This window comes from Syngnathus typhle, linkage group LG9 (assembly GCF_033458585.1).
Source record: "Syngnathus typhle isolate RoL2023-S1 ecotype Sweden linkage group LG9, RoL_Styp_1.0, whole genome shotgun sequence".
NCBI classification, from domain to species: Eukaryota; Metazoa; Chordata; class Actinopteri; order Syngnathiformes; family Syngnathidae; genus Syngnathus; species Syngnathus typhle.
In genome coordinates, this window is record NC_083746.1 from 5,978,484 (window position 1) to 6,005,467 (window position 26,984).

At 40.5% G+C, this 26,984-nt stretch overlaps 4 protein-coding genes and 1 long non-coding RNA gene across 8 annotated transcripts; 3 read left to right on the forward strand and 2 right to left on the reverse strand.

The window, feature by feature from the left end:
- Nucleotides 1-1,143: 1,143 nt before the first annotated feature.
- On the forward strand, nucleotides 1,144-12,866 carry ankrd10b (ankyrin repeat domain 10b). Of its 2 annotated transcripts, XM_061286400.1 has the most exons (6): nucleotides 1,144-1,489; nucleotides 2,490-2,642; nucleotides 3,229-3,320; nucleotides 10,049-10,314; nucleotides 11,102-11,203; nucleotides 12,441-12,866. In XM_061286400.1, exons 1-6 carry the CDS (start codon nucleotides 1,292-1,294, stop codon nucleotides 12,620-12,622), a joined length of 993 nt encoding a protein of 330 aa, XP_061142384.1. In that variant the 5' UTR covers nucleotides 1,144-1,291; the 3' UTR covers nucleotides 12,623-12,866. The 2 variants fall into 2 exon arrangements, with proteins under 2 accessions (XP_061142384.1, XP_061142383.1); XM_061286399.1 differs by lacking the exon at nucleotides 12,441-12,866 and having other exon boundaries at nucleotides 11,102-12,054.
- Nucleotides 12,867-13,893: 1,027 nt separating this feature from the next.
- ube2al (ubiquitin conjugating enzyme E2 A, like) lies at nucleotides 13,894-15,902 on the forward strand. Its single transcript, XM_061286401.1, has 6 exons — nucleotides 13,894-14,081; nucleotides 14,612-14,692; nucleotides 14,917-14,942; nucleotides 15,042-15,131; nucleotides 15,289-15,377; nucleotides 15,462-15,902. The coding sequence occupies exons 1-6, from the start codon at nucleotides 14,038-14,040 to the stop codon at nucleotides 15,588-15,590; spliced, it is 459 nt and encodes a 152-aa protein (XP_061142385.1). The 5' UTR covers nucleotides 13,894-14,037; the 3' UTR covers nucleotides 15,591-15,902.
- A 1,580-nt stretch (nucleotides 15,903-17,482) lies between these two features.
- Nucleotides 17,483-19,816, reverse strand: ing1 (inhibitor of growth family, member 1). Its single transcript, XM_061287057.1, has 4 exons — nucleotides 19,659-19,816; nucleotides 18,984-19,150; nucleotides 18,632-18,780; nucleotides 17,483-18,474 (listed from the first exon to the last, which is right to left on the reverse strand). Exons 2-4 carry the CDS (start codon nucleotides 19,141-19,143, stop codon nucleotides 17,836-17,838), a joined length of 948 nt encoding a protein of 315 aa, XP_061143041.1. The 5' UTR covers nucleotides 19,144-19,150; nucleotides 19,659-19,816; the 3' UTR covers nucleotides 17,483-17,835.
- Nucleotides 19,817-20,045: 229 nt separating this feature from the next.
- Nucleotides 20,046-26,685, reverse strand: naxd (NAD(P)HX dehydratase). Of its 3 annotated transcripts, XM_061287054.1 has the most exons (11): nucleotides 25,319-26,142; nucleotides 24,155-24,595; nucleotides 22,785-22,935; nucleotides 22,657-22,702; nucleotides 22,493-22,581; nucleotides 22,025-22,133; nucleotides 21,228-21,278; nucleotides 21,046-21,150; nucleotides 20,849-20,969; nucleotides 20,653-20,776; nucleotides 20,046-20,497 (listed from the first exon to the last, which is right to left on the reverse strand). In XM_061287054.1, the coding sequence occupies exons 1-11, from the start codon at nucleotides 25,833-25,835 to the stop codon at nucleotides 20,347-20,349; spliced, it is 1,905 nt and encodes a 634-aa protein (XP_061143038.1). In that variant the 5' UTR covers nucleotides 25,836-26,142; the 3' UTR covers nucleotides 20,046-20,346. The 3 variants fall into 3 exon arrangements, with proteins under 3 accessions (XP_061143038.1, XP_061143040.1, XP_061143039.1); XM_061287056.1 differs by lacking the exons at nucleotides 24,155-24,595; nucleotides 25,319-26,142 and adding an exon at nucleotides 26,536-26,685; XM_061287055.1 differs by lacking the exons at nucleotides 24,155-24,595; nucleotides 25,319-26,142 and adding an exon at nucleotides 26,356-26,637.
- On the forward strand, nucleotides 20,367-21,220 carry LOC133159741 (uncharacterized). Its single transcript, XR_009715742.1, has 2 exons — nucleotides 20,367-20,507; nucleotides 20,620-21,220. It is a non-coding gene; the product is annotated as an uncharacterized LOC133159741 (long non-coding RNA).
- Nucleotides 26,686-26,984: the final 299 nt, after the last annotated feature.

The following is a 26,984-nucleotide window of genomic DNA, read 5'->3' on the forward strand; positions in this document are numbered from 1 at the left end:
ATCAAACTTTGTGGAGGTATGGCACATGTCCAAATAGGTACAGATACAATAAATTATTAATATTATTATTAAACACATTTATTTTTCATTGTTAACAGTCCATTTGAATATAAGCCAAGGTGACCAACCAACCCCAGAGGAAATTGGACTTTTATTATTGGAGTCGACAAAATCTACTGTATTTTATGACTTTTGACAACTGGAGCGAAAATAGAATGACAATTTTTATTTGTAAAAACAATACGACTAGATTTCTGGCTTGTTTTTGAGCAATAACACACTAACATATTTATCAAGCACCTTTGCGTCACTTCGATTTTGCCTACGTGGAGTTGACTCTGCATTGCGAAACTAAGCAAATAATCCTTTGTACACCTTCAACGCGCAGCTGAGGAAAGACTGAATGAAGAGATACTGAGGTTTGGCTCACTGAAGGGTGCAAGGGGGAAATTCGGACTGTGGATTTGCTTCGAGCAAAAAGGTGGACATCGATGCAGACTGATAAGACAACAGAATGCATTCGTGTGAGGGATGAATGGTCAAGGTCAGCGACAGGATTCAAGAACATAAACTAGGATGATGAAACAAGCACAAAAAAAGTGGTGATGAATTAATGTACAGTATGGTTACCAGCTTTAGTGCAATGACCTTTCAATGACCTTTGAGAACAATGTCCTCATTTTCCTGGTAAGCAATGAATGAATCTTAATGACATCATTTGGTTGGCGTCTATTGTTTGGCCCAGGCTCCAAATGAAGGCAAGTGCAACGGAGAAATGGAGGGATGGACAAGCTCAAGTGCATTTAAGATGTTCTTTTGTCCCATCGCATTGCTTCCACTGATAACCTGGCTATGCAATAAAAACATTTCACGATGGTCAAGAGTGAGCTTGTTATTGGTTGTGTGCTGCCATCTTGTGGCAAAATGAAAACAATCTACAGTGCTCAAACTGACGCAGACATGACGGCGACCCAAAGAGTGGCGCTGTGGTTAATTGTTCACTTTTTCTAGCTACTATAAATTATCACCAGAAGAAGAAATACTCAATCCGGGATTTTTGTCAAATCCAGTCCATGTTTTCCGAGTTCAGTCGGAGCCACTCCATGTGTCGTGGAAAATCTATGCCACGTTTCACATCTCTTTCGGAGTCTCTCAAGTTTCACTTCGGTAGTGTGCTTTGTGTTGTCAGGCAGAAAGACACACGCACTAGACTACCGGGCCAGCGTAGGATCTTGTCGCACACTCGCATTTTTTTCCTCCCAATTTTGTACATTTATCTGTTTTCCTAACTATGTCGGTGGTGTGTGATTCTGGATTCTCGAGTGAGGAGGTGTTAAACAGCCGCTTCCCTCTCCACCGGGCGTGCAGAGATGGAGATGTCGGCGCCTTGTGCTCCTTGCTTCATACAACCGCGAACCCGGCTGACCTCACCGTGGAGGACACCTTCTACGGCTGGACCCCCATACACTGGGCAGCTCATTTCGGAAAGGTAGCTAGACACTTTGGAGGGTCGCCTTTATTTACATTTCTTTTGGGAGCGAACTTGGCGTCTTTCCCGAGCGCGCCAAGCTTTCTCGGCCATTTCCTGATGTTCGCTTCCTCGTCTGTAGTTTATGCGGAGTATAAGCCGCCATACTGGAAGCAGACAATGGTGCGCGGTTGCCGTTTGTTACACGCAAATAGATTTCATTTTTACTCGATTAATCTTAATGATCATTTTGGACATAGTAGCTTTGTGGATTTTGGTTTTCACGAGTGATCGGAGCGAAACCTACATAGGATTTAGCTCACTAAAAATGCCGTTAAGCCTCAGTAACACGTATTACGTTAATACCCGTGTGGACATTTTTGCAAGTTTTAATACATCACAAGTAAATAATGCCCGTTTTGAGGTAGTGTAACTTGTGGTCTATAAATAAATTGTGTTAACGTTCACGAAGGCCTTGTATTCATCCAGCTCATCGGGTCCCGGAATAGATTCAATAATTTAGCCTTAAACAAATAACTAACAAATATCCACTTTTGGCCTTAGGTTTTTCTACAATCATTGTTATAATAAAATATTCTGGGCTCAAGGATGATTCCACCTGCCGTTGGCAGGCAGAGGCTTCTCCAAACAATTTACACAACTGTAGTTTTATTTTTCAAAAGGGTGATATACATACATTAATCTTTGGTTGGGGGTTGCCTCTAATTTCAAAGGATAAATGCCTAGATGTTTCCACACCAACACACGGACTGCAGCTGTTTGAGCTAGCCTGTGTCGGACCGATTAAACATCTTCTAGGACAACCAAAACAGTCCAATTGTGATCAATTCAATGATCTGCAAAGATCCGTTCATCATTTACTGTAAGGAAATTGAACAAGTGCCAAAAGTAAACAGCCTACTATGCAAATGAACTAGATGGGTGCAGCAACCAGCTTTTTACCTCACCTGTCAGTGTGAACAATTAAATGAAGAATTATGAATTCTTTGTGTCTCCCCAGCTGGAGTGTGTGATGCGTCTGGTACAAGTGGGCTGCGGCATCAACATTGTGACCTCCAAGTTTGCCCAGACACCAACTCACATTTCAGCATTTGGAGGCCATCCCCAATGCTTGTTATGGCTCCTACAAGCCGGCGCAGACATTAATAGACAGGTGAGTGATCAGATGAGTATGCGCACTGGACGCTGGAACGATAATAGAAATAAAACTTCATTATGAATGTCAAAAAGCATTGCTGCCACAAGGGAGCCAATTGAAGGCACTAGTGTTTCTGCATGAGCTGCATGAGATGGTGGGATTATGGTTTTATGCACTGCTGCAGTACTTGGAGAAATTAGATTAGTAGGTCACACTGACATAAACACGCCAATGTCATCATGACACAGAGTGCAGACTTTCATTTCAAATAACTGGTTGTTCTGTTTTGCGGGTTTAACCAGACAACTTAAAGCGGAAGCTTCAATTCCTGTCTGCTAAACAGTTGTACTAGACTACATGCAGTTTGCATCGCCTGGTATTTCATCATGACTCATTCGTGGTGTGTGTTTCTTTCCCTTGAGCACACACTCCCTTTTTCCTCTGTCGCTCTTTCCCTCTCTGGAAAAAAAAAAAAAAAGGAGAATTAGTGCACTGGTTCAAAATCTTAATCTGAAAGGAGAAATGTCGAGGGCTCACTCTTGTTCTATCGAGTCCAAACGTGTTTCTATGTTTAACTGTGAGCTTCTCTGTTATCTCTCAGGACTATGTGGGCGAGACGCCCATCCACAAGGCTGCACGTGCGGGCAGTCTGGAGTGCATCAACGCTCTCCTAGTGCACGGAGCAAAAGCTGAGTAAGTCCTGTGGTCAATGTTGTGAACTCATCTCTTTTTTTACCCCCCCCCCCCTCCACTTTCTCTTTGGCTAAAACTCTGGACATGACGTCTTTACAAGGGCTTGCCACCAAAAGCTGAATTAGAGCAGCGATGACGTTGGCAGGGTAATCTTTAGGAAACTTGCTCGTGGGAGGAACGAACCTGTTCTGTCTAAGATAGCTGCACATAGAGCGACGCGGATTAACGTGACTGTCTCAGGGGAATAAAATAGCACCTGGCACAGCACATCTACTGAACAGCAAACCTGTATCAGATTTTGTGGTTCCATGTTTAAGCTGTCAAAATAATTGATTGATTCATGGACACCGAATCGATTATTTAATTGAAATTAATCGACGACTATTTAAACAATTGAGTAATTGTAATTTTAGCCTCTCAACAGTAATTGATCTCCGATTTCAAAGTCCTTTACAAAAGTAAAAGCAGACTGTCGTTTGTGTTGAATCAAAACAAAACATTTGTTAACATCTGCTTTTAGAAAATAATGACTGAGCCATGTTTGAATCCGTTTTAAAATAGTTAGTGAGTACATAATCTCTCTTTTATTTTTATCACTTAGAAATACCAAATAACTGTAAACAGTGATTTGGTAATATACAGTAATTTGGATTTTGTAATCCACTTAAATGGAAGATTACATTTTATCCAATTAATCTATAGAATAATCGATTCTAAAAAAAAAAAAAAAAAAAAAAATCCCATTTTGAAGCGCGCCGAAACCAGTGGCCAATGATTGAAGCCGTATTCTTCATTTTACCGTTGATGGCGAAATGTTCAATTTGGTGGTTCGCCCTTGAAAAGGTGATTCATTTTGTTCATCTTTGAAATTGTTTATCATTGTGACAATTCTCATCAAATTGCTCCTAGTGTATCTAGCAAGATTACAGATTTACGATCTATTGTTTTTATTTACACTCAATTGACCCTGTATGTGAGCTAGCTATTACTGATTATTGATTATTAACCGATCTCAACGGCTTTGACACCTTATTTGGTCACCTGGAACACAAGGACAGTTTGATGAAAATTTTGATTAACTGTTCTTAACTTAGTAGGTCGTGTTGCATGATATTTGTTATATCTAGTGTGTTTTTATTTAACATTTATTTTTGGTTCATGTTTCACATACAGTTTTAACTATATGACCAAATGCACATTGCACTTCACTAAAAATGTTTTTTTTTTTTAAATACCAAAGCTGCATCGCATTGTATGAAACTGCATAAAAAGGTAAAAAAACAAGAATAGACTCTTTGCACGCGTAGATAAAATTGTTAGTCTGTTAATGAAAGAAAAACCCACAGTGTGGTCAGACAAATACTGAAATGATAAAACAATAAAAATGTAATTCAATTAACCAGTGGAATTCAAACTGCTTTTGAATTGTGGTGAAACAGAATTATTTTAAAAATAAATTTCTGAAACAGGCTGGAACAACAAAATGACCAACATTTTGCTGCACAACTTTCCTTCCATGGATGTTCTGTAGGATTTAGATCAGGGCTCTTGTTTGGCAGTCTTTTCTGATACTGGACAGCACATTTCTTTCGTGAAGACCTTGCTAGTCTTGAGATTTCATTCTATCCTGCGCAGATTCAAGAGACCCTGTGACAGATATAGCAAAGAACATAACGGGACATCAACCATGTTTCACTAAGGGACGGACGGTGTTCTTTTCTTGGGATGCTTCATTTTTGCACCTGTGATGTGCCCTGCCAAAATATATATATATATATTTCCTTCCCCCTCTTATGTCAGTACTACTTCGTCCCAGAAGCTTTATCAACTGTCTGCATGGAGTTTGACAAGTTACAGTCTTGCTTTTTTTTTTTATAGTTGTTAATAGTAACCATTAAATGGTCGTTTTTCAGGCTAATCCCATTTCCTGCAGTATTATGTTCTTCTGACCCAAAATAGCATATTTCCTGTTTATGTCCCTTCTAAAATTATATTTGACTTGCAGTTTCATACTTTGCATCAGGCTGTTGCTAATTGTTCCAATGCCATTTGATGTTGTCCTGAGGTCCAGAATTTCCGGGGAGCTTTCATGTGTGTATTATTTAGGTCGTTTAATTTATCGAACAAAAAAACCAACAAAAAACAACAACAACATATTCCTGTAAATGTGTTTGAGCAAAATATATTTCAAATCTTACATATTGTAACTGTTAAACAAACATTTATTATTAGTAGTAATAGTAGTATCATTATTATTATTATTCGTATTATGATATTGTTGATGAGGTATCATTTATGTAGTGTTTGTAATGATAAAGAAAAAGATTTGCTTTGATAAACAACACAGCAAAACCCTTCAGAGATTCAGCGGTAACTTAAAAAAAAAAAAAAAGAAAAAATCACATTAAATTCGGATCTTCAAGTTTTCACCAAGCATTTTACTCTACATTGAGAAATGTCTTTTCATGGCACATGAAACCCCTGGTTGGTTTGGCTTCACCAAAATTAATACATGCTCCATTTCTTGTGATGTGCATTTGGTTATTACCTGATGAGTAAATGTATAAGTGATGAAAATGTATTTTTTTTCCCCTTTAGGTCTTTAGTCTCTACTATGAAGTTTATTATTTTAAGTCGGGGGAAATTTTGAGGGCGCATTTAAGAGGGAACCTAAGGCAAGCATTTTAGGTGGGAATGAGGCTCATGACAAACCAAATACTAAATACTATTGCACTTCTTAGATACACTACATACATCAATCATATTAAAGAAAACACACTTAAGATAAAAAAAAATATGGTAAATCATTCTAGATCATAAGATACTGATCAAGCACACCTACTATTTGCAAAGAATTACCTCTATTTTGTATAAAAATGTTTTGCCAGTCAAAAGAGTCAGTTTACGAAATACAGTTCCAGTTAAGTGGACATGTGATTTAAAATAAACGATATTAAATATCACAAACAAACTCAAGAATTGATCATCTCCGCTTCTTTGGATGAATGTCAGTCTTAACATCTACTCAGATGTTGCTTTGTCTGTCCTGCGTTGTCGAGCCATCCTCTTGAACTCGCCGAAAGACGAAGTAAAGGCGTAGACAAAAATAGAAAGACCACGTAATTTGCTAGTGGAAGCCATTTTAATTTTAACCCCTCTCTGTTCACACACTTAAAATGTCAGCCCTGTGTTTTGTTTTGTTCAGACAAATAATATAAGTCACACAATACTGAATGGGGAAAATGCCCCCTTTTTGCCTTCTTGGGGATCAATAACAGACCCATTTCTGATCCTGCTTTTTAGGCAGTAAATCCCTAATGTTAAAAAAAAAATGAATACATTTGTCGCGTACTTGAAGAATGGTGATGGATTTAAAACCTCTCATTTTTTTAACCTAGTTGCTGCTGAACCGATTCGAAAATTCCACATGCATCACATTACTTGTTGTCTAACTTTATAACTTCATATTACTGATGACTCCCATGACCCCCCTCCTCCCCCCTTTTTTTTTTTTTTTTTTTTTTTTTTTTTTTTTACACTCCAAAGAGACTAATCTCCATATCCCTATATTTGAATTTGTCATGAGCCTCGGGAAGTGGAAAAGCAACCCCTTAGCAGGAGACAGGCTACTGTTAGGCAAGTTTGAAGACACCGAATATTAGAACAGCTGAGCGATTTAGGGTTGTTAGCGTTGCTAAGCGCCATGTACTCACCTATTAACTGTGTAACGGTAACAATCATCCTGTGCAATGGTTATTTATTTATTCACTGTTCTGTCACTGTGTCAAATATTTTAACGTCATGCCAAGAAATGTCTTAATAATTTTGTTATGTCACACTATTAACCTGATACAATATCCTGTAATCCTTTGTCACCTTTTCCTTCATGAAAGTGGCAATAAGTGACAAAAAGACAAAAGTTTGCTCACCTGTTAAAACAGAACCGTCCATCTTAATTGTTTTGCAGCCATTGAGTTGGAAATGACTTGGTTTTTTCAAGTAATCCTAGAAAGGGGGAGAATAGACACTGCTGAGTCTGCCCCGTTCCCTGGGATAGCCGCACTGTTGTGGCATTGAGTGTTCTCACTATCGCTTCCTATCTACACACTGGCAAACTGTTGAGGTATTTCTTGCGGTGATTGGTTTTAATGCTAGGTTTTGATGTCAATGAATCACAACTGAATTTTTTTTTTTTTAGACCTGCATGCTTTGCTTATTTATTACCCATGATTGTTCTTGTATCTAGCTTTTGTCTTTATTTTTAGCTTATTTACTTTTATTCAATCTATTATTTGTTTTTGTCAACTAACCATTAGGAGCCCTTTATATGGACAGGTTTAATCACGTGAGTCCCATGTCAAAGCACTAGCATGACTTTAGGTTGCCTCTGGGAGGTTAGACGATTAGTTAGCGAAGACATACACTATGTACATAGGACTGAAAAGCAAAGCATACCAGGCATTCAAAAAGAATTAACGCTTCCCTTTTGAAACCAAACAAATGGATCGATGCATACTAAAGATGTCACGTCTCACGAAAGGAATACGTCCTTGCCTTTTTTTTTTTTTTTTTTCTAAATCCAGTTTTGATAGTTTTGTCTGCTGAAGCACCAAGCATACTTTATCGGCATTTAAAGACTTTCAGATTTGATATATATATATATATTTGTCAAGAAGTGTTACGCCTGATACTGAGCAATAAAGTAATTATATAAGACCATAATATGCTCATTTTTACTCTTGACAAGCAATAAAGGTTTACAACTACAACCTATTCAAGTAAACCAAGTATATATTGGATCATTGATGAATTTACAACAATTAGTGTCTGAAGTCAGCTTGGCAGAAAATCTTTTCATTTTGTTTTTAATTTGGAAATATGAATCTGATTGATAAATCAACAGAACAGCTCGACTCCTTATAGGGAGTGCTTGAGCAGTGCTTTTTAAGGTCATGCTGATGGAATTAGTGTTTGAAGGCCTTAGTTGGAAATGAGTGGAGATTTGAGCTGACGTCAGAACACGCGTTATTGAACTGCTGCCCTGTCACCCTTTTAAAGGGTCAGATGATGGTTTAATCCATGTTGTGGCTGTTTGGGCCTTTATACCACCGATACATAGTATATAAATAAATAAAAGATCTATAAAATGAAAAATGTATTCCTTGACGTGAGACAAGTACATTTACATGATCACAAATCTTCATACAAATGATCTGATTGGATAAATGTTTTGGAAGCGTTAATTTGAATTGGGGAGGCGGGTGATGTGCCACAAGTTATTGTGTGATATTTTTGTTTTAATTATTATATTTCACAATGTAAAGATATTTAATGTGCACTACTTCTCTAAAGGTTTTTTATGACACAAAGATACGATGGAAATGGCTGGAAAGTTGTCACATTGTGGAAGTCGATGCCACTTGCTTACAGTAAAACTATTCACCAGTTTGATTTGGGGGAAAAAAACAAAACAATTTATCACAAGTGAAATTGAAGAACTTCTCTGGGGTGATATAATTGCTCCATGAAAATGGTGCCTCTCGCGTAGGAGCTGCATCCTGGCACTTTTCCAGAACCTCCGTTTAGTCGACAAAGACCTTTTTGTTTGCGCTGAGAACACATTACGCACTGTGATGACATTCACACAAACAAGTGCAGTATTGTTTTGTAAATGGAGAACTCCGTTCATTAATCTCGAAGCGACCCGGCCCTTAGCTGCATTTTGTTTTCTGCCAATTAAGGGAGCTTTCTCTTTGTCTGCAACTATATTCCATTGGCATTGGATAATTTTGGAATAACGATGGATATTGTTTTTACTGTCGAGTAACATCAATTCCACAATTGACGATGATCCAGCCCCCAGCACTGCTTGTTTGATCTTTTCTGGCATTATGAAAGTCTGCTGCAAAGAGGCGCGATTAACACAAGTGTGAACGATGCACATACACACACAATCTCAGATGCACTTGTTCTTCTGGGCAATCTTCAGACCAGACCTTTACCTTGAAAGTTCTCGTATACTTGTCGCAAACACTTTAATTTCAGTTCTTTTTAATGGACTTACCAAGAAGATATATCTTTGATATGTGGCTCATCCTCGGGATGTTGGACTTAGTATCACGGAGCAATTTTGAAATCCAGCCTTCTCGACTTTGGACTCATCATTCTCATTTTTAGCAACTATCATCTGTAGCATTTCTACTTTATGATACTTCACATGCTCTTCTCTTCTGGTGCACTCCATACTTGAATTCCTTGCACGCATTTGGACATGAAGGTGATCTTGTCCTTTTTCATATTAGCTTGTCTTTCATTTTGAGAGCATTGGTCACCAAGTCTTTTCTGGATTCCACGACGCTTGATCATCCACTCTCATCTCGGATCATTTCAGGTAAACGTTCTAAAGGAAATTCATCATTTTTATTGTTTTAATCCCGTCTCTTGGCCAGCAGACTTATTTTTCATTTGAAAACATTCAGTTCATTCAAACGATGATGCAAACGATCCAAAAAGGATCCATCATCGGTCATGACGACAAAGGCGATTTAATTCAGCGTTGTACATGTCTGTGTGAGTGTTTGCTTGCTGAGTCTGTTGCTGTGTGTGTGCGTGCGTGTGTGGGTGGCTGTATGACAGAGAGAGCGAGTGTGTGTGTGTTATGGTTTCTTTTTGTGTTCAAGACAACATGCACTAAGTCCCACTGACACCCAACGTTTCCCATTGTGCAGTGTAAGGAATGCCAGTGGGCTGACCGCCGCCGACCTGGCCCACGCGCAGGGCTTCCAGGATTGTGCTGAGCTTCTCGCCAATGCCCAAAACTTTCAACAAAACATGGCTCAGTTCCATAATGGGGCCTTTCTTAATGGCACCAGCCAGAATGGGGGCCTCACACACCCCACTATCCAGAGCCGCAGCTTCTTCAAGGGCATACCCAACAGAAAGAGGTCTTTCGATGGCCAGGAAATCAGCGCGGTCAAGAAGGCAAGACCTAATGGTGAGTCCATTTTGTGCCACAATCTAAATATGTATTATGGCAGCGTAAGGGAAATCAAAATCAGGCTACTTTCAGGGTGAATCCAAAATTAATTTGCATCAGGTGTCTAGCAAGCGCTTGTAATTTTTGTTTTGGTTTGCCCACGTGTTATTGATGCACTCTTTCGACACCCCTGTGGTTGTTTGTGTCTATTTTAGATGTTTGGGATTTTTTTTAAATTTTTTTTAGTAAATGTAAACAGAATTTTGGGGGACTTGAGAAGTGAAAACATGCTAATAGAAGGAAATTAGACTAAGTCAAATGCAGCATTTGGTACACGTCCAACCATATACACACACTCACAAGCCAAATGCAAAGACAGGATTAAGTGATTTAGATTGACTAATGTTCATATAAATAACACTTTTTAATTTTTTACATCATGGTCGCTTGTCTTCAAGCATGACTTTGTGGAACTTGAGTTTGCTGCTCTGCAGCAAACAGCAGAGGGTGCCATTGATCAAGTTACCAGTTGCTACATTTACGGGTAGGCTTAGAAATGGATATTCCTCAACGAAATCATGAATTTGCCTTCCTAGGTAAAGGAAATGTTTGGAAGCTGAACCTTGCAACAACACAAGGTAGTTTAATGAGACAGAGTACCTGTTTTGGAAGTTATATTGCGTGTTTATATAATTTGTACCCTACTGTAGCTAAAGAAGGTTAACTTTATTGTGTTACTTTTATTTACTGAATTACTTCTAAATAACTTTATCCCCCTTACTGTTTTTTTTTTTTCCCCCCTTAGGCGCTGGCAATGCGTTCGAACTGCAGAACGGCAACGGGCCTCTGGTTGGTGCTGGACAGTCCCCAATGGAAAGCATGGAGTTGGCGTCTACTGTGAACTCAGGTGGGCCAGGACCCGTTTCATTGGGGCTGAATGGGCTTGCGCCAGCCAACGAGCCAGGGCCTATGGATCAGTGGGATGACCAGGGGGGGCTGGCCACCTCCAACCCCGCAGCTAAAGAGCTGGAGGTCTTCAATGTGGCATCCATGCAGATTCCTTGTCGCTGCACTAATTCGTACGCTTATTTGTAGAAAGGTTGCGAGTGTGTGTTGTGTGCGTGTGTGTTGCCACACATTCTAATAGTCACATTTGTGTTGTATATATTTTGCTATTGTTAAACTATGGCTTATGGCAATTGTTTGCATCTTACGTGGATAAAGCTAAGTAGAAAGGTGTGTGTGTTGCAGTGTGCGTAAGTTTTTCTACCCTCCTGTATACCTGATTTCGAACAAGATTTTAAAGCATTTGTTCACTTATACTGTCGGTCTGAGAGTTAAAAAAACAACAACTTATTTTGCACATTTTTATAGGACATTGGCAGATAAAAATGGTTGTTCCCTGTCTCAGTTGTTAAACAGTGTAAAAAATAACACTGTCCTTGGTTATTAGTTTTAATGGTAATTTGTTCACAACAGTCAACTAACAAATTTACTCTTGTATCCATTTATATTGTGGCTAAGGTGTTGAGAAAAGTTTAAAGGGAATTTTATAATCAGTTAGTTGGCCCAAGAAAGTTTGCATTTATTTGTATTGTTTGCTAAGACAACAAAGCCTTATTGCTTGAGCTGATTGTGGAAACAATTTGAATTGTTTCCTTATTGCATTTAAATTTGTTTTGGATTTTGTGTGTCAGTGTTGATCAGGTGTAGCTTTGTAATTAATGATGTTAAATCATTAAATGTTGGACAATTTTATGAACAGTTTTTCTTTTCTTTATTTCAGTAATTGAATCAATGTAAAAAAAACGGACAACTTTTGCTCTGACTTGGAGCGCAGCAGTGGATTCTTTTTTTGAAAAATTTGAACCTGTCAAAGCGGTATCTAGGAAACTAGTTCAGCGTGTCATGCAGCAAAGCAGGTTGTGACCTATTTAGAGGCAAGTCTGGGCTTGTCATTTGCAAGATCACGTCAGCGTCCTTTACAATTTATTGATCACGGTACCACATGTAACCTACATGTCAAAGTTTGCAGAGGACTTCAATGACCGAGCGGTTTTGAACAGGTCACCTCCAGAATTAGGTCTGCATTCACCAATGATTTATTTGCACATGCTCTTGATTGTTTGTCTTCTCCCTCCCAGTGTCAGTTGGCATTTCCTCACTTGGTCACTGTCAACCGCAGCTTCCCTTCGAGCGCGATTCCACTGCAGTCTACATGGGGTCACCCGAGATCAGCCAAGTGGAGCACCAGAAGTCTGTTAAAGCGGAGCAGTTGTATGACCACACCATCTTGAGCACCATGCTCCTCTACCATGGAGCCTAAATTTAGATGAACAACAAACTGTTAGCCTAACATTTCTTCATTTGCCTTAAAAGCCATTGAGCGGTGGGCCGCTAGTTAATGGAATCATTTCCTGTTGTGAAGGGCAGACCCAGTGTGGCAGTTTTCTTTCTTTGTGTATGTGACGCTTGGAGAAGTGGTTCCTGGTTTAAGTTTTTCACGTGATTGTTGTTTGTATATATTCCTTCGTAAGTAAGCGTCTTTATTAAACACTGCCAACGTCCAACATGATTGAGTTTGTTTTGTATGAAAGTATTTGAGGCCATGCTGTAAAGGAAAATAATTTATAATTTAAAATTTGTACCGACAAAAGCAGTAAATTCACAGTACTGCTGTGCAAATGTGTAAATTCCACCTATTTCACATTGTTCCAACTTTCTTTGACTTTCTAACTATATTACAACTTTAAAGAAATCCGTTTTCTAAATATTTGTCACTTTTTTTTCTATATTCTAGGAAAATTGCAACTTATTCCTCGTGATAATATCCTTTCAATATCTACATTCTATTTTGTCAAAAAATTATAACTATTTTTCTCACGTCGTGACTTCTTTTGGCTTGCAAAATTAAAGGCTTGTTAAAATGAAAGTGTTACTTTCATGTGTAATAATAACCCTAAGGATAATATATTATCCAGAGGTGGCCTTTACAAACGTTTGTTCTTTTGTACATAGCTTTAATGATCTTTTATTTTTTTTTGCATTCTAATTGTAATGAATCATTTTCCCTTTGGGGCAAAGGTTACACCAAAGTATTCTGTTTCAATCCCCCCCATTGCGAAGTCGTCTATTTTTTCCTGTTCGTCGAATTTGTAGGCAGTTGGGATCATGAAAGCATACCCAGACTGTGTCTTTAAATAGAGCGGATGGGGTTCGCACACCCCGGTCTCACGTGTTTGGCCCCCGCTGCGTCGGTGCTCGGAGCCAAGTCACCTGTCTGGAGCAGGCCCGACCTTCACCACCACATCACAGCACAAACACCACGTCATAGTGGCCGCGCCCCGTCGCACACTACCACTTTACTAAACAGGGGAGAATAGAATCACCCCGTCACACAATAATTGCTGGTATGTCATTTAAGACTGGGTTTGAAGAAACTGACTTCAACGGTTATGATAACAGGCGGGTTTCTGTCTGTATATATATTTAGGGCGAGATATAAAAGGCGCTTATATGTCATATATTTTAAGCACCCCTACTATTCATTGACACATGGTATCTTCCATTTAAAGGGGCTGGACTAAACCGACCGGACTTTAAGAGAAAGACAGGAACGAGAACTTCGACGTTGGCAAACAAGGATGTTACAAGATAAACGTTAGGGGCAGTCATTCAAAACGTTCTCACCGAAACACGAACGATAATACGAATTAAATAGTGGATTCATAAAGTCGGACCATGTCCACGCCGGCTAGAAGGAGACTTATGAGAGATTTTAAACGGTGAGTTGATTTTTCTTTTGCGTGTGAAAAACGGCTAACATGAGAGCGAAGTCCGGTCGAAACCCGAAGCACCAATGTTACACCTATTATCCATAATCGACATAGTCATATTTTCATTTAGGCTAGAAACTAGTTATATAAATTCAGTAAACAGCGCGTTAGCCGGGCTGCTTGTCGAACAAGTTTCGTACGAGCTAACTCGAGCTAGTCGTAAGCAAGACTGTTATGTATTGTTTGACCAGTCTATTTTTCTTTTAGTTTAGGTCGACGTTTACGTGTTCTTTGTGAACTCTTAACATTTGTTAAGTAAAGAACTGAGCAATGGCGGAAGCTGTCAGGGAACGTTTATCTTTTTTACTTTTCTATTTGCGAGTCAGTCCCAAGTAAAGTGTCTCGTAAACGTTCTGGAACTTTTTAAGAACACTTATCACTTACATGAAACTATATTAAGCGAAGACTTTTAATTTTCAATGATGCCGTCAAAAAGCAGAAAGTATTTATTTTTATTTGTTTGTTATTTGGTTGTATAGTCTACAAGAGGACCCCCCAGCTGGTGTTAGTGGAGCCCCATCAGAAAACAACATCATGGTGTGGAATGCAGTCATTTTTGGGTAAGCCTGAATGCATTGGTACCTTGATGTAGGACTTAAATCCAGCCTCAACAAAGCTTGTTAGTCAATTTACTAATACAGCGGTTTCTTGGTTGAAGAGCGACTTGACTTTTCAAGCTCAAAGCTTATGAAAGCCTCATAAGTTGGGTCACTTATGGTCTGTTTTGTCTTCTTTTAAGCCTGAAATGATGAAATTGTTAATACACAATTGTCTTGTGTTTCAGCCCCGAAGGAACTCCATTTGAAGATGGTAAGTTTGATTTTTATGCTGAATGACTGACACCTGAGAGTTTGTTTAATAGATGATTGACACATTGACCAAATCGCTATTGTCTTTGTTTTCTCACAGGTACATTTAAACTCATTGTCGAGTTCACGGAAGAATACCCCAACAAACCTCCCACAGTGCGATTTGTGTCAAAAATGTTTCATCCTAATGGTAAGAATATTACTGTGTTCTATTTTGTCTTTTTATCCTAATGGTAAGAATATTACTGTGATCTATTTTGTCTTTTCACAATGGCTATAATACTCCTTATTTGAGAAAACAATCAAAATACAATTTATATTTCAAAGCTCTTCCACCCCCTCTACAGTCTATGCAGATGGTAGTATTTGTTTGGACATCCTCCAAAATCGGTGGAGCCCCACTTACGATGTGTCTTCTATTCTGACGTCCATCCAGGTAAGAATAACGTGATGTATCTTTGCTGGTTGACACACTTAAAGCAAGCCAAATAAAATGGGGTCCATGTTTGTTGTCCTGCAGTCTTTGCTGGATGAGCCCAACCCCAACAGTCCAGCCAACAGCCAAGCGGCTCAGCTGTACCAGGAGAACAAGCGCGAGTACGAGAAGAGAGTTTCAGCAATCGTAGAACGAAGCTGGCGAGACAGTTGACCTGGTTGACGATATGGGTCGAATACTAGAAGACCCCTCTCACCTTATTTTTTTTTTAGTTACCATTTTATGCACTTTTCCTTCAATGTCCCTTCATAGGATTTTATCTTTTCTTGTCTGCCAAGATAACTCTTTTTTCTATATCTACAATTTTCGCACATATTCCCAGGATTTGTGCCGAATTATGCCTTGTTTGTGGGCCACCATTTTACTATGATCACGTTTAACATCCCCGGTGCTTTGCCGATCACGTCATTTTTCACTGAGAATTTTGCCCCTGTGGGCACCCAACATTGTTACGCTATCTCTTCATTGTGCTGTGAACTCTTTATTGCAGGGGTCACCAAACTACGGCCGGCCCGCGGGACCGTTTAATCCGGCCCGCCAACCCTGAATAAATTGTATTATTAAACTTTTTTTTTTTTGCTCATTTTGCCTGCAATGACTGCGTTTCCCCAGTAGATGGGGAAGCGCTCGCCTGCGCATTTACTACCGGAAGCCGTGTCAGAAAGCTCGGTGCACACTCACAAGTGCGTGTACGGACATGGCGCACTCGCGCTCTATTTGTATCAGTCCCGAATTTAGAGCGTGGGCTGTGACGACAGCATTCTTGTAATTTGCGCGCTGAGCTTTCAGATGCAGTTTTGCGCTAAAGCCACCCACAAACCTTCCCCTGGAATCCTTCCGTTAAAATGTCGCCCAAGTAAAGCAGGGTGAACACAGTGCCGAGCGTTTAAAAGAGTTGCCAATTTGGCTCGACGTACGCGACGTGACGTTCAGCCACATGAACGTCAACATCTACCCGTCACAGATCGAGGTAAACGGACCAACACCTCGGATCTCGCCTAAGAATTGCCACAACAAATTTTACTCCAGACTATGACGCACTATCAAACTTTAACAAAAAAGACAGCGGTGTCTACAAGCCTACTGGAACCTACAAAAGGATTATAAGGAAGGAACACAAGAACTTTAAGAGACTGCTCATATGTGTCAGAGAGGTTCTGCTCTGACAACTGAGCTGAACTTTTATCTGTTAAGATTGTGCATGGCACAACAGAAAGTTAATGTTCCATGGTTTTTTTTCTATGAAGAACCCAGAGAGAGTTATTTAGTTATTATTTATTTCCTGTTTTTTCTGTGAAGAACTCAGAGAGGGTTTAGTTATTATTTATTTCATTAATAGTGTTATTATTTGTTTCCTGACTTTTTTTTCTGTAAAGAACCTGGAAAGGGTTATTAAATAACCGTTATTTGGTTATGTGTGGCTTTCTGGAAAATAAAAAATAAAAAAAATTTTTTAAGCTCCCCTACGATCGTCACACTTTTTCTGTTACAAACTGCCACCGGCCCGCCATCAGAGAAGGGAAAGGTTATGTGGCCCTCACAGGAAAAAGTTTGGGGACCCCTGCTTTATTGCATGCATGACACAGTGAGCAAATTTTATCTCCTCCGCCTCTTTAATACTTGTGTATATAAGAAACCTGCATCTGAATATATGTACAGATTTTGCACCGGTTCTCTCCTCTGTTTATTTCCAACGCTTCTCGAGACAAAAGGCAAATTAGTCATCCAAAATAGATATACAATGGCCATTTGGCATAATTCTTTGAGTAGCTAATTTTGGACTGTTACGTTTTCTTTACCAATCCCTTGCTGCATTATGTAATGTCGATATGACCACAATTAACAGGCACATCCAGAGAGCGTATTGACCAGATTTTGGTGGACAAGTAACTACTTTGGATGTGACTGGTGCCATCCGTTTGAATCTTTGTTCCGTTTGATTGGACCACAGAGTAATGTAGACCGCTACTGACTAGTTTCTCATACTATCTGCTGAATTGTCTGCTGGACACGCCACTGCATACTAAATACCACAAGAAAGCCTGTTAAAACAACACACTTAAGTTTATTAAAAGATGATTTGTTGACTGGACACAGTTGACTGGGAGTTGCTGCATGCAAATAGATGAGTGCAGGATGTCTGCTTAACAGATGTCCATTTTACAAGGGTGGGGACCTGTGAGAGCAATTATCCAAACTAAACCGTTGAAAGAACATTGACCCAACAAATGTTCAATAGAACAAATTCCCCACCTTTGCTTCAGAACAATGCCCTGACAGATGGGATACACTCTTAGAAAAATAACTATTTACAGAACTATTCTGTAACAATGTAGACAAAACCTAGTTGTAATAATACTCTACTAATGTTGACAAGTGTCTTGGCATCAGGGGTCAGCTACCTGTTGTACGCCCGCTCCTTCTTGGCTCTCTCTAAGGCTTTGTCCATGGTCTTCTCATTCTCGCCTCGACACTTGGGGCAGTACCACTTGCCTTTGGGCTTGTGATGGAGGTCCACGCAGGAAAAGTGGAACCATTCAATGGGACACTCGTCGTAGTCGCAGCCGATCATCTCGCCGTAGGACACCTGCTCGCACAAGCAGTACGTGGGCTCGTCAGGGTCGATGGGGAGATCCGGCGGCGACACCTCTCGCTCCGACTTCCCCTTGGACCGCTTCTTCTTCTTGGATGACGTCTTTGCTCTTTTCTCCCGGGACGCTCCGGCACCGACGTCCTCTGTGACGTCTAGGCCGCTGTAGCTGTCCCTGCTCTCGCCATTCTTTTGCCGCCTGGAGCGCTTGCCGCCGGTCTTGTCTGCTCCTGTTGAGCTTGGCGGGACCTCTTCGCGCTTCTTGTCGTGGTGGCTTGTTTTGCTCGGGGTGGTGGTGGACGACGACGACGACGAACTGATCATGGACGCTGCCGCGGTTGCCAAAGATGTCGGCATAGTGATGTGACTCTCTGGAACTTCTTGGGAGGAGACGAGCAGTTCGGAATGCCAGTCTAACTGCCGGGTTCGGTTCTCCACCAACTCCACCTGGAACAGAGTATATTTAGGTCGCATCAAAAAAGAAATCTTGAATTCCTATGCCCTTAATTGCATGTCATTTAGAATTTCAGACTTGGATGAAATTTCAATTAAATTGGTCATTCCCCATCTTAAATATGTAGTTCCTTTATTGTAACACACTTACCATTTGTCCAGCAATTTGAATCTTCTCATCTCCAAGCTCCTGACTACGGATCAGCGCCCTCTGGATGGACAACTGCAGCTTGCGTCTCTGGGGTGCGTCCGATTCCTTGCGATAACGTTCATATGCATCCTCAAGTTCCTTCAGAACATCTGGGGGAAAAAAAAGAAGACAACATCACTGGTTAGTGCAAGTTCATTCGTGGTGGATGCTTTTAAATTCCTCTATTAAGAATCTCAAAGTGAATCTTTCAGTCCTGTGTTGTCAAACTTCATGTTTAAAGTTGCATATCAGAGCGGAGTGGATTAATGTCAATGGAGAAAAAACAGACATGGTGAACCGAGTGCATCCTCACCTTGATATCTGGCATCGATTTCTTTCATGAGGGACACACTTCTCTGCAAATCGAAAGGCAGTGACTCCACCAGCTCCAAGTACTCTTCCACATAATTGACAACATGGCCAGGGTCGCCATTCGTGGCGGTCAACATTGTGCCTCCACTCTTATCACACATACACCACCTGAAAGAAAATGTGTAGTTTATGTTCTCCAGTATTTTTTTTCTCATTTTTTCCCCGTGTACTTATCAGCAGTGACGTCTCGGTGTGTGTGGTGATTAGCAGGTTGCCTCTTCGGTGAGTTTACGTCAACTCCGTCTAATGTTAATTTGACGAGTTAAGGTTGTTCATGGCAACCGGTTTGAAGTTTTACAAGTTGGTTAGTGAACATTCAGACATGTTTAACTTGGAACGTTTGCTTACACGCGTTTCGTGCGGTCTGGCTAGAGTCAAACGTTGGAGTTGGACTAACAGAGTCGGTAAAAAAAAATCTATTTTGTGCGCCTAATGAAACAATTGTCAAATTAATAGATACTTGATCACAGAAGTTAACACATCAGATCTTAAAAATCTGAACGTTCACGTGTTTCTATTAGTCTGGAATTTGCAGCTAGCGTGACGTTTTATCAATGCAAAACAAACAATCATTGTATTTCTATCTCGCGGTTACACGAATTGAAAGCATGCCTACCTGTGCAAGTACGTATATAGGTACTTTTCCAATCAGTTTTATGCTCTTAAAGTCAAATAATGAGCTTGATGAAATGTTAACATCAGTCGTGCAGTGGGTCGGCGACTAGAGCAGCTAATGCTAACAGTGAGCTCGAGGCTAGGGGTAAATTTGCGCATGCGCGTAGCGCCTCAAGCGACAACGTCAAAATCATTTCGTTGGAATTATGTGTAACCATTAAAGATGTATTTCTGTTTGACGTTTGATTTATATTAATGATAATACGACTAAATGTGTAGTAGCGGTCATACAACAGATCCGTTTACGTACGAAGTCATTAATGCCACCTAGCGTCGAACATCGTTTTTTTCTTACTTTTTTTACATTGCAATTGTCACGTTAACTGACTCGCATAAAGTCGTATTTTTATTTTTGTCATTAAAAAAAAAACATAAATTACAACAAATGTCATGTATTTATCCACCACATCGGTGTCCTGGGAAGACATTGAAAACAAAGTGTTGAAAGGTAGCTTATGTTTACATACACAGAGGTATAGTGCACAAATCTTTAGCCTTCAGGAACTTTTATTTTTCACTAACCCTCACCCATTTCATTCGTTAAAATGCAAGTACGTAGTTGGGAGCACAGAATGAAAATCAACCAAATGGCTTTTATCTTTCTTTTTTTTTTAATACAGTGTCGGTTTTCATCTTTCAAATAATTTTTTGAAGACTGGGCCAATCTCATGGATCATGTCCGAGGTGGTGGTGGACCTTCCGTGCCGCTGGAAGGCTTGTCTGTTGCACTGTCTGGTGAGTGAAGAGGCTCCCATCGCTGCTACCACCGACGGGTTCACACTGCAGTAAGGTAACAAATAGATTTTTCTTTCACTGAATAGTCGAATGTTGTAGCTGAGCATATGATCGCCACCATATCAAATTGAACTCGAGTCTCATCCATATTTAATGCGTAATACCAGCAACATGTCCTATCGGGTTTATGGAGCACCCACCCAGTGATCAGTCCTGCCTGAGAGGCAGTGTGGGCCCAATGTGCCAATACACCAGCAGCTCCGGACAGAAGATCACCTTGTCCTCCGCATCGCCTCCCACTGCCTTCTGTACTGCACGTAACCACTGGAATAAAAAAACAAAACAAAATGACACATCACTGACAAACACTCATCCAACGGTAGGCTCAACACACACCTGTGCTACCATCCGCAATGAGATCCTTTTCTCCTTTAAGTAGAACGGTAATGTTGCCCATGGTTTCGCTTAGCCGCAGGACGCTACTACGGTGATCAACGCTGTCCACGGCCTTGTGTTGCTGAGATGACAACACGCAGATGGGATCAAAACACTTGTGGCGCTGACTTGAATTTGTCACTTGGCAAGAAACCCACCAGCGTATCGTACAGTCGCGTGAACTCCATGAAGTTGGGCGTGATGATGCCCTTCTGGTAGCCATGGATAACAGACGGCTGCTTTGTGACCAGCCATAAACCGTCCTGGAGAAGGCAAACAAAGAAAAAGTCACTATGACTTTTGTAAACGCAAGATAAAGTTGACCTAGACAAATACTCACTGCATCGATGATGATTGGAATATCTCTTGCTTTGGATTTCTCTATCACCTCCTACAAGGAAGAACTACATTATTTGAGGAAACATACTGTTGATGATACACTTGGTGCACTAAATAGTGGTCCTCTTATGCAAAACATAATTTAAACGCATCTCGTTAATATATAAGCAGGTTTAAAATTTGACACAGTAGCATGGTACGAAATGTAAACTTTGTGAAGCATTATAATCAAACGGAGCACAACAAAACTCCTCTTCCTTTTGTCAATAAGTTAAAAGGTTAATAAAATTAATTTACCAGCTCACCAATGGCTTCCCTATTAATTTAAATGAGGATGAACTTCCCATTATTGAAAAGGTCACAATTGGTAACCACTTCATTTATAAAATGATGAGCACACCTCTAGTGTAGCATATTTACATTTTTAGAATGGTCTGTATTTAAGATTTCCAGCAATTTTTATAAAAAACTGTTTTTCCAAGTCAAATCCTTTTTTGCTGCAGTCACGTTAGCAGATATGTGATGCATATAATTTTTTTTTATCCACAATAGAAGAGGGCTGAGTCTGATCTGATGATATCCAATTCCATGCATTTTTTTTTGCCTATGATGCCATGCCATGATGCATATTCATATTGTGTCACTTGAGAGAGGAAAAAATATCATAATTGCATTACTGGTGAGTATATTCAACCTATGTAACAGAATCCCCAGCAAGTAAAAATGTTAATGTTAACATCCTCAAGGAGCTCTTAGTTCAGTGTTTGCGTTAAATGCATGCGACTATACAATACATGCCTTGGCCGTTTTTAATAAAAAGTCCTCTCTGCCCAGACCAGGTCCCACCACAAGGCTGTGCAGTCTCGGGAGCCATTTTTCGATCTCCTCCACCGCGTTTGGGCTGTCCCTTTTCAAGGTGCAAACACAAACACAGAAGGAGGAAAGAAGGAATAATCATTTAAGAATTGTACTTTACTTCATACTTTATTATACAATACTGAAAGGCTCTTTTTTTTTTTATCTTGCACTCAACAAATACTCCATATATTTCAAAAAATACAATCACGCAACCTCAAATTGAACTAAAATAACTGAGTAAAAAAGTCAAAACAAAATGGAAAGTAACTAATAAAAAAAATCCCAAACTATTAAAAAAAAAAAAAATCAATTTACAATATCCTATGGATTTTTTTTTTTTTTCTCCAAGACAAATCAGATTTTCTACCATCTGCTTGCATGCTCATTTTACACAAATGGTCTACTCACAGGACAGGATGAACTATGAGCTCAGGGCTGTAGGATTTGATTACAGCTGCAGCGTCTTTGGTGCAGAACACGTGAGACAAGTCAGCACCCTGGGGACCAGACAAAGACATTGCACCAACATTGCATTTTGTGCAAAAATAGACAGTGAGGCATTTTGTTCTCACCACTTTAAGTGCAGAGATGGCAGCAAAGTAGGGTGCTCCAGTGTATCTTGAAAGTAAACAAAGTAGCATTAGAGGCCCAATTCAAATATGATCGATACGATGCAATCTGAAGCTGGCGCGCGACATACTCTTGGCATCCGCCGATGATACCGATTCGGCCATCTTGTCCTTTGTGCTTCTGGCTGGACAACGGAGGGACTATCTTCTTCACTAGAGACAGGACGTGCTCCTCCATGCCCCCGTCAGAGGTCGGGGCCAGGCTGTAGCGGCGCTCAAACACTGCAGTAATAAAACAGGGCTTAAATGCTGTTTGGTTTGAAATATAGGAAATCTGTATAAAAAAAAAATACACCAGCAGTGATAAAAAGAAAGAACAGCTTATTGGTTCCCAACTTTTTAAAACGATTGAAAAGTTTCATTGTCAAATCTTGATAGCTAAAAGGAGCGTATTTGAATGATTAGTCGATTAATTGATTGTTAAGAATTGTTGATTTTGTGGAACCGATTGCTGAATAATCATGTCTTGAAGGAACCGAGGCAACATGGATTGCACTGCTTGAACATGATTTGAAAGGTGTAAAACAACTTTCCATTATTTTCTGCAATACTAAAATAATATCTGATTTTTCCACACATACCCAATCTGGATTGATATTTGTTGAATGCTTTCTTCATGAAAGTGATATGATGAGTTTTCTGTCAACCAACTGCGGTTATTTCTTAACACCTCCCAAAGTAGATTGCCACCTGTGAATGCCATCAGTAAGGCAATTTAATCTTATTTTTGACAAACTAGGGAGAATTAACATTAATTTACTATGTCCATGACTAATCTGAACCACTTAACCCAATTTGAGTCGTGGGCATGCTGGCGCCTGTTCCAGATATGTAAGATATATTTCTATTGGGCATGGTGGAAATCTCTGAATTTGATTCACTCATTTTTAGAGTTGCATTGAAAAGAATAGCGTAAACTTATAATGGATCTGACATTTGATTGATAATTCTGTCTATTATTTTATCAGTGTAGGTTAATGATAAACCAGTGTTCTGATTTACATGCAAATTTATTTTACTGCATTGTCATGGAAATGAAACGTTGTTGTCCTTTGTCCTTGCAGTGGGGGCAATGCGATTTACTTTGCACTTTTTACGCTGTGTCCAGTGTGCATATTATCTGATGTCACACTTGACTATTCACGTCTGCGTCGGCGGCTTAAAGGAATTATAACAAGCAACTGCAATGTATAATAAATATGTGTTTGTCGACTCGCTACCGTCGGAAAGGACCTATGCACTCCATTTTGCCTCACCTGCATGCACAATCATTTCTATCCAATCAATGAATCAGACTATTCTTATTAAACATTAAAAACAGATTAGGGTATAGGGTGTCCACAAAGTCTCTTTAAATTGAATCATTCAGAAACAATTCCAAAAGCATCGAGTGAGCTCCTCCACAACCTTCTGACTGGACAGGTGACAGCCCCACTAATACCTAATGGCTGAGAGTCTGGCTTCAACAGCTGAGCCTGCTTGGCCAAACTGTCCGTTGGGGGTGAGGGATGGCGGTGCGTGCGCGACGGCAATGGTTGGGAGAACACCGAGGCATGGGTGGGCACGCCGGTTTTCAAGTGAGGAGAGTGCGCCGCTCCCGAGCCCGGCCTGGCGGAGGAGATGTTGGAGAACATCTGACCGAGCATTTGGAGCATGTGCAGCTCCCTGGCGTGCTCCGCTTCTCGCCGGTTATCCTCGGCGTGCAAGCGGCGCTCCTCCATGCGATAGAAGTTGTCTTCAGCCTGCGAGCTCTGCTTTAGGAACTGTTCCATTAGCCTCTCCATAGGGAAGTTAGCGCGCCGCCGCCGTCGCTGCTGCTTGGGTGTGGAGACGGAGCAGTTGGCTGCCAATTGGCTGCTGTTGGGAGGTCTTTCGGATATACCTGAAGGGGACAAGAGACATTAATATGCATGTAGCAGTCCCTGACATTTGGTTGCAGAGTAGCTAATCAAAGTGGTCATCCACTAACAATGCTGTTACCACTAGGATGAATGACAAGTGTCAAACCCAAGGCCCCAGATACGGCCCGCCACATTTTACGTGGCCCGCAAAGACAAATTGTGCATCAAATTTGTGTGTCATTACTAGAATTGCAAATTGTCTTCACTTTTAATAATATCTTTAAAAAAAATATTTGAACAGTTTGTACTCGTCTGATTTGAGTTATTTGTCAGTTTGTTTTGCAGCTTTTACTGTATATAATATGAGGTGCTCATACATTGATTTGGGTTGACAGTCAGAATGAAGCTATGACTACAATGCGGCCCGTGAAAAAAATGTGGGTTAATGTGTTGTTAGCCAAACTTGAGAGGTCACCTCAATCTATCCATAAATTTTCTCTGATCTTGTTCACGGACAGCTGTAGCTGGCAGAAAGGTTTAGATACATTATTTGTAATAAATAAAATAACTTGGGTGAATTTGGCTGGCTGTTTTAATGCGAGTCCTGAGTCTGTCCAGATAATTTCTGTCAATGATTTTTATTTCAAAGCCGGAACAAATTGTAACGGATTGTATTGAACCGGATCAACTGTGTTCATCTGTCTTGTATCCCGTCACAATAAGCATTAATTTTGACGCGTAACAATGAATGGATGTGCACTTACTGTTACTGCCCACTGTGACTTTAACCGGGATGGGAATGGGAATACTGGGATACTCCAGCTTGACTTCAGTCTCGGCGGGGAAGGGGCAGTCTCCAGTACTTTCGGAGTAGACGTCCTGAGCATCCTCCGCATCCTCATCCAAGCCATCCACGGCCTCCTCCCCTCCCGGCCCACCATCTATGAACTCATGGGGGTCAACGGCGGGTCGATTGCTCAAGATCCTCTCCATGGTGTCGTAGAACTTGGCGATTTTGTGATATTGCCTGTTGTTGCGCAGATTGCCTTCCTTGGCGAGCAAGTATTGTCTTTTGAGGCTCTTAATTCGCACCCTGCACTGCTCCGGCGTGCGCTCGAAGCCCATCGCCGCCAGGCGCCGGGACACGTCGCGGTAGACGAAGCTGTTGCGGAAGTTACCGTCCAGCGCCTCCTGGACGTCCTGCTCACCCCAGATGTTCAACAACGTCCTTGTCTCCGCGTCCGACCACAGGAAACCTCGCGTCGTGTTGTTGAGCAGCATAGTCGAGCCTCGAGTAGTTGGGGATGGATGTGGCTGGCCTGGTTCTCTACCTATGAGTCGTCTCCAAAAACCTCTGACGGGCTCGCTTTCCGACCGTGCAAGTGTCTTAAAATTGTGAAAGCGTGCGTGTTGTTCAATTGAAAACGCTTTGCACGTCGAATCTTGGTCTTCTAGCTAAACCTTGCCATGTTTACCCCTTTACGTCGGTTGCAAAGATGCCAAAGCTGGGAAGTTTCACCAAAACTGAACAAGGACCAGCTTTCCAAACCAATCGCCGTCGTTAGCCTCATTTTGGCGAATTTAACAAACTGACCTCTGATCGGTCCTTTGAGGGAGACGGTCTGCGTCCACCCTCCGGTTTGACTGGTGTCTGTGGGGTCCTAAAGACCACCAGTTCACATTTGCAAATACATAACAACATGGGCGTAAGCTGTCAATACTTTGATAAAACAATGGATATAACAGAAAGAACGCCACAACACGGAGATGAGAATACATTAAACACGAGGTCTCACTTTACCTTCCACGTTCAAACAGAACAATGTTGCGAGAATCGACACTGTTACGGTGACAAACAAGAAGGCGATCGTCTGGACGGGCTGCGGCATGTCGTTGCCATTCATTGTTTACTAACATGCTATCCGCCAACACGAAGCTTGTCACCGACAGGAAGACCCAAAGTCGTGCACACACTTCTTACCTAAACTCCAAGTGCGTGTCAACGCTGTCAACTGTGCACAAATACGTCTGGTCATGAGGCTTTACTGAGCTACAGCAATACGACAGGAAGAAATAGTTCACGATCCCTTTAATGACTGCTCGGAAATTCCTAAATCCACTAAAAACTGTCATGGCTACACACTTGATAGTAAACGAGTATATATTTTCGTCAATTTTTTGTTTTGTTGTGTTTTTAATGTCAAGTACGCGTATATGTTCCATGGCTCAGTAAATATTGGGCAAGACAAGATTTATATCAAAAGTACTGTATTTATTAGTTGTGCTTTATTTGCACCATTTTTATTAAATTGCATTTTCATATTTAATTGAGCTTTTGTTATTATTGTTGTTAATATTATTGTTGTTATATATATCTTTTTTTAACTGTGTATTTATATTAAATAAATTGCCTTTTGTTATGTACAAAAC